At 41.5% G+C, this 12372-nt stretch overlaps 1 protein-coding gene across 2 annotated transcripts; it reads right to left on the bottom strand.

Annotated features, from left to right (window-relative positions):
* Positions 1–5087: 5087 nt before the first annotated feature.
* Positions 5088–9808, bottom strand: LOC133928448 (uncharacterized). Of its 2 annotated transcripts, none has more exons than XM_062374778.1 (10): positions 9582–9808; positions 8940–9079; positions 7965–8109; positions 7748–7875; positions 7000–7071; positions 6792–6906; positions 6609–6712; positions 6483–6524; positions 6019–6231; positions 5088–5356 (listed from the first exon to the last, which is right to left on the bottom strand). In XM_062374778.1, the coding sequence occupies exons 1-10, from the start codon at positions 9685–9687 to the stop codon at positions 5288–5290; spliced, it is 1134 nt and encodes a 377-aa protein (XP_062230762.1). In that variant the 5' UTR covers positions 9688–9808; the 3' UTR covers positions 5088–5287. The 2 variants fall into 2 exon arrangements, with proteins under 2 accessions (XP_062230762.1, XP_062230763.1); XM_062374779.1 differs by having other exon boundaries at positions 8940–9076; positions 9582–9807.
* Positions 9809–12372: the final 2564 nt, after the last annotated feature.

Genomic DNA, 12372 nt, shown 5'->3' with positions numbered 1-12372 from the left:
TGCCACTCTATAATCTAAAATTCTCGAAGCTAAGGATTTATCTTTTACACTCGTTAGTCTTGACCAGAACTGTGAATCATCATTGGTGGGTTAGGGTTTAGGCATTTGTGTTTATCTCAGTGTCTGTCGAGCTTAAGAGGACCTTCCGGTATGCAAAAAATTTCAGAGTAAAATGCAATTTCCGCAAACGTGATTCTTTATTCTGAAAAATAAAAACGGAATTAGATGGATGATAGGAAGAAAATTGAAAAAAAATCAGGATCTAACAGGATCTTAGCATATCTTAGACCAATAATTCAATTCCGTTGAAACTTTTTTAGAATCTGTAACAAAGACCTCAGCATGACCATTACAGGATGATAGAGAAGTGTGAAGACATTCACCGTTATTTCTCAGCACACAGGGTAGAATTAAGCTATTAGCGGAAGAAAATACAGTACCGAAATTAAGAAAACCTTTCGAGGACCCACAACTGAAACACAATCAGAATTTTGTCACCAAAAAAAAAAATCTGATGTCTCAACCGGTCAAACATGCTTTGACCTGACAGAGAACAATGGTAATAGTAACCCGAGCATAGCACTAAATAAAGAGGCACACTTTTGTTGGCATTATTAAAAAAATATGACATGCATTATGGCAAAATGTATGTCAGTATGTTTTGTGTTGAAAACGATAACATGCCGTTCTGTAGCTAATTTGAGTATTTTTCTGTCTTTTAATACATTTCATTCTATATTAATCCAGGTGTCCTATATTCTCAGAGTGTTGTCGGATTTAGGCATCCACTCGATGAGCAGCTGACATATAATGAGGTTACAGTCATTCAATTGGGTCCTGCTCATGTTGGGCCTTTATTGATCAAGGTATGAATATAAGACTATCTCCAATCATATTCCCTTCATTTCGTTTCCATCCTGATTACCTTCTCCGTTCCCATTTCTTTTATTTTCTCTCATCTCCAACAGCTTCCTTTCGAGGGGAATCGCGAAAGGAAATGTGAGAGAATCCCGTCCTGAAGGGAACGACTCTGAAAATCCTGTCGTGAAGGGAATCGTGAAAGAAAATCGTTAGAGCGCTGAAGGGAACGAGAATCCTTTCACAACGGGAATCTCGCTCGCGAAAGGAAGCTGTTGAGCGTGGCCTAATGTGTGGACTGGTATTCATTCCATCTCAACTTGTATCTACTGCACTTTACTGCTTTGTGATTGGGGCCTTGCAGCAAGATGAAGACAATCGTATTACAAGTACCTACTATTAAGAAGGCTAGGAACAGTTGGTAAACAAACAGCAGTAAGAAGCATGATAATAGGTGATTTGATATCCTAAGAATGATCCAAGTTCAGTCATGCGCTAATAGAGGAAGCATGTACGTATGACCTTACCCATTATGGGACCAATGCGCATGATAGCGAAGACGGCATGATATCTACCATAAGGGAATATATTCCTATCAACAGACTGCAAGGAGCATGCGATATCGACAGTTCCATTTGCATCATCAATGGTTCACTAGCGTCAGCCATGGGACAAGCTAGCATCACCTTGGGACCCTTTGCTGGTGTGGAAGGTAGGGGTGAATCCAAGTTCGGTACAGCAGGATACTGCTCTTCCCACATCCTAACATGTATTGTATTTCCCTGGATTCAGATACGTTGAAAATGGCTAGCTTTGCAACACCTCGTCAACACGGGTCCATCAAAGATACTTGTCGCTTTTCGCAGCGACGCGCGACTTGTTTATAAGCAAATAAGCAAAGGTTTCGACCGACAACCTTGGGAATCGCCACCCGAACGATTTACGAGCAAATCGACAAAGAACTGTCACCTGAACCATAAGAATTCAAAGTAGCAGCGAAGAAATAACCCTAAATTGCACGAAAGTAAATGCAAAACGAAAAGTAGATGCAATAGATGCGATTGACTGATGGATATGCAATCGGTCTCCACCCCCTGACTATTTATAAGGGGGGTATGGTCTTGACCATAGGGAATCGAAGTAGGACTCTATTCCAACCCTAAACATGCCTTGTTCGGCCAAAATCGCGAAAGAAATCCGAACAAATCCACGAATCCACTTTGATTCAGTTTTGGACTGAACACCGGATGGTCCGGTGAAAACAAACTCCAGAACACCGGACCATCCGGCGAGTTCACTCGGCTGAAACTCTAAGACTCGGTCTCACACATACCGGATATTCCGACATCGCATTTATACTCACCGGAGTATGTCACCGAACCAATATTTGCAGAGAGCAAATTTTTGCAAAGTTTTTCTTTTGAACGTACCGGATAATCCGGTGATTATCAAAGACCTCATCGGACAATTTTCACTAGAGAATATTTTTTCAGTTAAAAACCTTCTTCTTCTCACCGGATAGTCCGGTGATACTCCGGAATCTTCATCGGACTATTTTTTTTCCAGAGAGCAAGTTTTCAGCGCAAATTGCACTTTTACACACCGGATAGTCTGGTGATACCCCGGAATTTTCACTGAACCATTTCTCCCAGAGAGCAAGTTTTCGGCGCAAATTGACCTTCTACACACTGGATAGTCTGGCGTTTTCACCGGATCATTCGCCAGACTATTTTATACAGAGAGAATGATTCGTCATACCAAATTCTCATCCCATTCTACGGATAGTCTGGCGTTCAATGAGCCTCTCACCGGACTATTTTTTCCAGAAAGTATGTCTTCTGATCGAAATTGAACTACAAGCACCGAATAGTCCAGCGATGACACGATATTGATCACCGGACTATCCGGTGTATAAAAAAAATCTAACCGTGTCATTTTTTGCTATCAACAAAAATCTTTCAACAACTTTTTAGCCGAAAAAGAAAGTGGTCAGTTAATTAGCCAAAAGTGATTCTTTTTTTGTAAGCCAAAACTAGAAAGTCAGTAAAAAGGGAAAGTGTTCATTTGATAAGATCTAGTGGACGTTCACTACTAAGCAATCTCCTTAGTTTTAACACACACAAGAGCCAACGCTTGCCTAGCCAAAATATGAAAAACGGATTCGACTACCAGTTGGTCGGGTTCCCATATTATGACATGTACTTTATTTGGCCACCTAATTTTGGTTCGGAATCACAGTAGGCCAAAACTTGTGGAGCCAACAACGTTGTTGCGCCTTCAACATTGCTAGAAATTGGATGAGCTTTTATGTACTTCATTTGAGCGCAAACTAGACTACATGGACAACGACAAATTATTGGTAGAAAAGAAAAAAAAGATGCTTGGTTGTGAGCATTGCATCTGGTCTTAGGATGCTGAATTGTGGCATCAAACCAAGTGAGGGCCAAATTCCGAGTAAAGCCAAATTCTAGCAACAAACCAAGTGGGGAACAAATTAATTTCATATGCATGGCCTGATCTTGGCGTTCTAAATCACAAACGTCCTAGGGCCTATTTAAAAGGGGATAAGTAGGAATTTTACATGAATTTCTATTGATTTCTCCAAAAAAGAACATGCTAGTCATCTATGGTACCCACTACATGTACCAAATGATATATCTATGGTAATCCATCTTATCACTTGATTACAAGCACTTAATTTTGGGTTGGACGATCAAATCATGCACTTACTCTAACATGCTCCAGCTAGCATGTAAACCCCAATCTTTTAGCCAAAATTATAAGAGAGACTAGAAATTGAAGAGAGATCTCATCCAAGAGAGCTTGAAAACACTGGATACAGTGATACTTGCAGTTTATTCTTAATCAGATTCAAAGCCAGTACTTATGCAATGATTTAGAAATGCTACTCATGTTATAGGTGTTTCCAGTGTTCTTAAGCCTCTTTTGATCATTTCAGTTTCAAATGAGTTTTAAATAACTTTGTAGGGAATAATTCAATTCTCCCCACAGGCCCAAAAGATAAATCATTGTGTTATTTAGTTGAGAGGTGTACATAGTGTCAAAGTCCAGCGGGCAATAGGGATCCAAAATGCTACTCATGTTATAGGTGTTCAAGAGCTACATGGTATCAAAGTCCAGTGGGTAGAATAATACTATTCCCTTTATTTCTTTTCCGCCGAAGTAGCAAACTGTAATTTAATTTTGATGACAATTATGTTATTTCTGACATTAATCGGAATGGTCTTTAATATTTTTTACTCTCCATAAATATTGTAACATTAGTATTGCAGCCAGCATCACCAAGAGATCCAACGGGGGACTAGGCCTGGGCGAAGAAAAAAAAACTTGAACCGAACCGAACTACTGAATTATTGGTTTTTTGGTGTTCGGTTCGGTTTCTGTTTCAATGCTATTCGATAGTCGGTTCTTGGTTCAGTTGTCATGTGCCAAAAACTGAAGAACTCGAAGACCAACTCGGCGACTCCTCTGTCTGGCTGTCTCTTAGTGTCGGATGCCGCCCACCGCGAATCCCACCGTTGCTGTGCTACCTGCCACCATCGCTTCCCAACCACTAGAGCCACACCACCGTCACCAACACCGCCATCCTTGCCGCCCTGTGGCCACCTCACGCTATTGCCCTCTCGTGCGACTAGAAAAGCCGAGCTCGCCATTGCCCACCTCCATCCGCGTCAAGCCGCTGCCTCATCCAACGTCGAACACCGCCCCCACCTCGCGTAGTCACTGCTCCCAGGGAGAGCCATCGTTATCGGGTTTGTGCCAACCTGAGCCGCCAACGCCGCGACCCCATCTTGCGCAACCGTGGTCTGATGTCGCCCCTCCACCCCTCTCTCCCTGCTACTAGCCGCCGCCACCATAACCCCCCCACGTCACCGCCACCATAAACCCTAGAGCTGCAACCACCCTGGCCTCCATAAACCCTAGAGCTGCAACCACCCTGGCCTGTTTGATATTGTGTGAGAAAGAGGGAGTTCGGTTGGCCGGCCCGAGAGAGAGAGGGGCAACAGTTGGCCCAGAGAAAACAGCTCGCCTAGCGCCAAGTGCGAAACAATGAAAACCGAAAACCAAAACCGAAATTGGCAGTTTTCCAAATTTTTACCTGAACTTCGGTTTGCATTCTCTAAAAACCAAATATTCGTACAAAAAAAACCGAACCGTAATAACTGAAAAAACGAATGCCCAGGCCTATGGGGATAGTTAGGCAAAAAGGACCAGGTAGCCTATTGTTTCTGGACCTCATTTTAATATACTCAGTGCAATGCACGATTTACGGCAATCAAATTCATCAAGGGAAAATAACATCTTGTTGCATGTTCTCATAAGTTGCCCATTCATTATTTTCTAAGAACACAGCAGTTTGTCGTCTGAATTCAAAAGCTACTGATATCTACGGTTGCCACCTCCGGATCTAGTTCACTAATTCTATTTCGGTGAATGGCTCCCCTGAATGAAGCTGGAGGGCAGTATCACCAACAACCTGCACAAGGGAGAGCTGAAGTGAATACAGGATGAAAAATGGCCAAGAAAACTGGCAACAATGTGTTTTAAAATGGAGTGCTTGAATTATATGACAAGGCAATATGCAATTAATGACGATGGTAGCTATTTAAAGTTTAGTACACAACATGAAGAGAGTATCATTTCATCACATTCTCACTACCATGAATTGTGATCTGGTGGACCCAAATTTATAATTGCACAAATATTAGGTAAATGAAGAACTTTTACTATACTGAAGTTGAATGCACAAGGAAATTCATGTAAACGTGTGCCCACACATGCAGAGTGTGTCATGAAAGACTCTTTGTGTTAGTACTATAATTCAAGAAAAATGTTCTTGTTTAGTGAGACTTTTAGTTTGAAAAAGGTTCTTGTTTATTGATACATTTAGTAATGCAGAAAGAATGTTCTTCCATCGCATCATTGTGTTTTTATCCCAGCCCATGAAACTTCCAAATATAATTATAAAAGGCTGTACGAACATATCATATAACGAATATAGAGAATTTAGTTGTACAATTCATACTGCTATTTAACTGTAATATTTCACAGTTAGTCAACAATTAAGAAACAAAAACATAGAAAAAATAAATGACTAATGAAAAATAATCATGGGCCTTGCATGGAACAAGTACAAACCTTTGCCATCGTTCTGTAAGAGTATTCAGTGATTCCAGCCACATGTGGTGTTATAATAACATTTGAGAATTTCAGAATAGGATCCTCTGGATCAAATGGCTCCATCCAAGCAACATCAATGCCCAGACCACCGAGATGACCTGATTTGAGGTGATCTAACACAGCCTTGTAGTCCAGTAGGCGTCCTCTAGCAATATTGACCAGATATGATCCCTACTTAAAAGTAAAGGTGAATCAAGTTAATCCTTTGCAGACACCAATGACATCTGTTTATCTAACATTATTGTAATATTGTAATCCACACAAGATTTTTTATGTAAAGATAATCTCAGCTGATGGCATGAGTCATGGTTGACAGCTTCTTTATTGAACAAAACTAATCAATCAAAGAAGGCGATCAATAAAATGAGGATCCTGTAAATCCGATCACTTGGAGAAAAGTACCGTAAAAAATAAGCACATACTTTTTTCATTGATGAGAGGAACTTGTGATCGACAATTCCAACCTATAAAATTGATTACTTAGTTATCAAAGTCAATTAGAGGTTGTCTGGAAGAAATAAAGTAAATGAACCAAGATAAGTATTAACTGTTTCATTGGTTAAGGTCATGCATGTTATAACAATGTCAGCTTCTCCAGCAAATTCATACATGTCTTCTGGGCCACCTTTCTTGTCAACCAGCCCATCAATATCTGCACTGGAAATTTTTTAAGCGAGTGGGACAGAACAGAATATTTATACAGGGCATAATATGGAGGTACTGCAGCATACCACAAGGCAATGTGTCTGATGACCAATTTCTTTTGGTAGCAATAACTTTTACACCAAAGGGTTTTAGCCTCTTGGCAACTTCCACACCGATGGCTCCAAACCCTAGGATAAGGATCTACACAGCACATCACAATACAAAATACTAAATGAATGGGACACTTCCCACGGAAAGTAGATCAAAGAAGCAACATATATGCCAATAGCATACTGTTTTGCCAAATATTGTTTCTCCAACTGGAATACCAAGGTCTTTGCGATTCACGGCAGTATCCATCTCCTTCTGCAGGGTAAATGCCCAAAGTTAAACCATGGTCCAAGGGTAGTCCATATTCATATGACAACCCCTAAATTAAGTTTATGCAGTTAAAACAAGTAAGTTAGCTTTCAAATGATGAAAGCTAGGAGGAGGGTAGTGTATATATTGAAGGCTGGATATATATCATCTACAGGTATATAAATGATAAACCAAGGCTTAGTTCAATTGCCTAAATTTTTTGTTACTACAATAAGTAGAGGATACACTTGAACTAAAAATTACTCGCTCTGTTCCTAAATAGATGTCACTTAGGTATGTGTGCAGTCAAACTTTTGAACACTAATATAAACTAAAGTATTAATAATTTCCAAACGGGAATGGTACTAGTAGATTTTTCATCAAAAAAATTTCATATGATTATATATCCATAGAAAAACCAATGGTCAAAATAGCATCACAAAGACTGTAAAATGTTGAAAAATGTGAAAAATCGTGCCTCAAAGATCCTTAGTGTTAGATTTAAAAATTGAAAGATGATTTGAGAAGACTAGAAAGTATAATTGTTTACGATAGTGAAAATGGTCTAGTGTGAGAAAAAGAACGTGATTAGTGTTTATAGAAGAGAAGCTTCAAAAAATTGAAACATGAGAAGAGCATTTACAACTTCCATGTGGTCAAAACTGCTAGCTTTAAAACATACTTGCTTACGCAGAACACTTAGAGTAAGATAGATCGCCATTTCTGCGCAAGAGACAGCATTTCCTGTCGTACTCCCAGGTATCCGTGCAACTTTGATTTCGTGTTCTGTGGCAGCATTTACATCAATGCCTGTGGAAAAGTGTGCACTTAATATAAGAGGAGCTAGTTATGTTGACAGATTGATTAGGAAGATAAGATAACACCAGACTTGTAATCACCTTCTATCCCAACACCATATTGCATAATAATCTTCATCTGAGTCGCCTTGGCAATGATATCTGAATCCACACGCCGATTTTTGACTACACATATATGATAGTTGTGAATAACATCAGGTACCTGCTCAAGACCTACTTCATCAACCTGCAAAATGCATTGAAGTGTAGTCAGATACAAATCCATGCACGCAAGTAACCACATGTGACGCGCATAAAAAGACATGATTCAGAGTATAAGGTATGAACCAGCTGTCAAACCACTATATTACAATACCGGATTCAGAATCTTTTCCTACCTATCTAAATGAAGTAAAAATGAAAAGCAAAGTGAGTACCGCTGACCATCCTAACTAATAGAACTTTTGGTAATGCAAAGCTTTTACAAATTTGTGTCATCAAGAAAATTTGTATTATTTTAGCTACACAAATTAATGATTATCATTGTGATAAACTTCATACAGTGCAGAAGCCTTGATACCAATGAAGTAAAAAGAAAAAAAGAAACTGAAATTTCGCAATGTTATATGTATGAAGAAAAAATTGGGAATTTTACATTGTTGTACCATAGACAAAGGACGTTCACTATTATGAACACATCTGCATTAGATCCTTATTTCTTACATGATATTATTTGATCAGATTGCTCCTCTTAATGAAAGTGGGGAAATAAAGAATGCGCTCTCTTTCTGTTCTTTTCAAGGATGTGTGACCATCACGTGGTTGCTCTCAGGGTCAAAAAAGAACCAAACAAACGTAAGCCATGCTGTAAAACGTAGCTAATAGAATACAAGAATAATAAAACAGAAATGCATATTCAAAATTATAGCCCTCCCAGAGCATGAGCCTTACATGTGAAGTGAATTTTTTTAATTTCAGTTATATTAAGTCAATTGATGCAAAGTAAAATTTCAGCACTCGACTGACACGTGCAATTGCAGCTTGTTTGCATAGTAACATGCAAAAGGTGCAGCTAACCTGAATGAATGGATAGTCCTGCAAATACTCCCTTGTGTAATTAGTAGAAGCAGGCCAATAGGGACCACAGAATAGAACCCGTGTAACAGTGCTGTGGCCATTGCTCCCCGCTGAATCAGTCATCTTCGAACAGTAACCTGCTATGGAAGAACAGCATGAACAAAACTGCTAGCATAAATACGTGAAGACACGACACTGCTAACATAAACAATAATACGTGGTCACGGATCCTGGTTTTGCTCTAGCTGTTAAACTGACAGTACGAGACGAATTGTTTTTTTTTCTCCTAATACGAAAATAACCACACACACACACACACAAATCCATCCATCAATTGGACATCCAAAACGAATTCAACTCATACTGTTAGTTTACAGAGCAAAGCAATCCTCCCATAAAGATGACCCCAACAACATTACAACACGCATGCTCAATCTTAGTTTATTCATTAGTTCTTGTAACTGAGACACTTCACTAGCGAGTAGCATTTCCTCCTTTTCTTGACACAGGGCAGGACCCAGGCCCATCCAATTTCATCCGCCCCGCACCAATTTCACCCAATACGTCATACCTCCCAACAGAGCCCGACGGCGTACCATCTGTAGCCCGAACCCAGCCGCAAAAAAAGCAATTAGGCCGTACCTTGCGAGGAGGAAGGGGAACACAGCCGGCGGCGGGCGGCGGCGGCGTGAAGGGGCAGGAGCAGAGAGGACTGAGCGAGTCTGGCTGCTAGTCTTGCGCCGGACATATAGGAGGAAAGAGAATCGCTCCCCCGACTGGGTTTGGTGGGAATCGTCGCACTCGCACTACCGGCATGCCAGGCGGCGGAACTGTTGCGTTTCCTGCCTGCCCTGCCAGATTCCTGGGGCGGCATTTTTCTCAACTTTATTATTAGGGATTTTTACAAATTTGCCACTAATTTTTTATTTTTTATAAGGATGTCACTCGAACGACAGTTCTGATGATATTTTTTAATTTTTTAGTGACAAATTTATAATAACGGTTCAAAATAGTGACAAATTTACAATTGTCTATTATTATTATTATTCGGATATGACTAAATACTGGTCGTACATGTTAATGCTATAAACGGGTAGCTGCACACTTTTAATTAGGAAAATATTTAATTAATTGCTTTTTAATCAGGATAAATTAGCATCCGCACGTAGTGCGCACCTGCGGCAACACATGGGAAAAAAGCGAACTTGTTTGTCCATATGCAAAAATCATATGCATTGTGTCGGGGAATGGTATCACGTGCCCCTTTGGATGGTGGGTCAAAGATTAATGGTGGCCGTTTACTGATAAATAATGCAATTGTGTTTCAGGAAGCGTTGGTGAAGCCTCTGGTAGGTCTTCGAACGAAGACCGAAGGTCAACTCGCGACACCGAGTATCATCACAGGCGAAGTATCTGGCGGGCCTTCGGACAGAGATCGAAGGTCGATTCAGGACGCAACATCAAAGTCAGTCGAAGTTGCATCAAAGGCCCCCATCTGTGATGGACTTCAGGGGGCTTAGGCGAAGATGCGATGTTCGTTGAAGCCCGCGTAGTGGTGTAAGGTATAGTTGTGAATGTACTAATGTGTTTAGGATTGTACCAAAATGCCTCCGAATATGCCGGGAATGTGGCAATTAGGGGGGCAATGCTGTAAATTATGGCGTGGAGTGGTTGAATACTAGCTATAAATAGACTGGCACTATAACTGAAGGGACACACTAAGAAGACTAGATAACTACCCATAAACACGTGCCGCGTTACGAAGCCTTCGACTCTCCCTCTTAGCCGTAGATCTCCTCTGTTGTTAGGTATCTTAGTTTCCAACAGTTGGTGCAGTTCGTGGGGATCGAACAATCCGAAGCCATGCCACCTGAAAAGAAGACGAAGTTACTCAGTACATCAGCAATATTGCCGAAGCAGCTAATTCCAGCGTGAGCTTCGGCCGAAACACTCCCTTCGATGGTGTTGGACCCGGCCAACATTCGACCGGTGGAGCTGACGGCGGTCAGCAAGGGCACGACGTGAATGTGGTGCCCCCAGAAGATGATGGGGAGCATCACGAAGCAGCTCCCTAGGAAGACGCAACAGCAGCAGTATGAAGAGTAGAAGCTAACCTTCGTGCCCGCTTCGAGGCTTCGGCAGAAGAAAGAGATAAGGCGCATGTTGTCGAAGAGTTGGACACCTTGGTAACTTCGAAGAGTATGAAGTCGAAGAAGATGAAACAAAATAGGAAAGAGCGGCCAGGCTAGAAGCCGAAGAGTTGGAGAGGCAGATCATGTAGAAAAAGCGCACGTTGGGTAGCTTGGCAGCAAGTCAGAAGGCTGCGGAGTATCGTCGATGAGCCAACGAAGTCAGAAGAACCCTGGAGAAAATGCAAGAAGAGATTGACATGTTGCAATGCGCAGATTAGCAGACTCGCCACATGACTCTTCTGTTGGCAGTTACAGCACGACCGACGCAGGACCTTCGGTATAGGTCATGCGCGGGTGATCTAGAATCACCACTCTCCGTTGGCCTGCAGAATTGGCTTTGGCCTTCGGGCTTCAAGATGACTAGGGTGGTAATGTTTGACGGGGAGTCAGATCCAAAGGAATTTGTTATGAGTTTCAAGGCGGTAGTTGAATCCGCTAGAGGAGACGACATAACATTGGAGAAGGCCTTTGTGTTGATAATCAAGGGGATAGTGAGGTTGTGGTACTCCACGTTGCTTTCAAGATTCATTTACTCATGGGAGCAATTGTGTGATGACCTATATAGTAATTTCCAAGGAAATCGAGCAGAGAAGGTTACCACTAGCGACCTCTTCGCAGTAAAGCAACAGCCAATGGAGACACTGCAGAGTTATATGTGTCACTTCGTGCATATTCGCTGTCAGGCGAAGGGCTTGAGCAAAGACACAATCATCGATGCCACTATCCAGGGCATCAGAGGAGGGCTTTTGGCGGGAAAGCTTATGCGCAAGAGGCCAGAGAGTGTGCAGGAGCTCTTCAATAAGATGGAAGAGTACGCAAGATCTGAGTTAGACCACCTTCAGAGGAAGAGTGAGCTGGCAGCGTCTAAAACGTTGAAGACAAATGCATCAAGTAGGGACGTAAACATCGGACAGTCAAGAGACAGATCGAAGCATGTTAAACAAGAAGAAGCATTTGAATACACATCAAAGCAAAAAGGAATCAACCAGATAGACTCCAGACCAGTCGAGGTCGTCCAAAAGTTCACCGAAGAACAACGTGAGGGTACTCGAGGAGGTCGAAGTAGTAGAGGCTGAGGGGCTCGAGGAGGATGGGCTCTGTGAGACCCGACCACATTATACTGGGAGTTGCATGGCGAAGGTGCTGATCACAGTACTAAGCAGTGCCCGCATGTCATAGCCATGAAAGAAAGTTTAGGGAAACAACCCATCGATCCTGCAAGAATTGTGCATCATGCCACA

Source organism: Phragmites australis, chromosome 9, assembly GCF_958298935.1.
Source record: "Phragmites australis chromosome 9, lpPhrAust1.1, whole genome shotgun sequence".
NCBI classification, from domain to species: Eukaryota; Viridiplantae; Streptophyta; class Magnoliopsida; order Poales; family Poaceae; genus Phragmites; species Phragmites australis.
This window is presented reverse-complemented; position numbering and strand designations above follow the sequence as displayed.

Excerpts from the sequence above, each read along its gene's own strand:
- LOC133928448 (XM_062374778.1), bottom strand. The coding sequence starts at position 9,687 with ATGTCCGGCGCAAGACTAGCAGCCAGACTCGCTCAGTCCTCTCTGCTC. Across the intron at positions 6,525-6,608 it reads TGACCTTAACCAATGAAACA|GTTGGAATTGTCGATCACAA; the intron begins GTTAATACTTAT and ends TCAATTTTATAG. Across the intron at positions 5,357-6,018 it reads CTTACAGAACGATGGCAAAG|GTTGTTGGTGATACTGCCCT; the intron begins GTTTGTACTTGT and ends TCCCTTGTGCAG.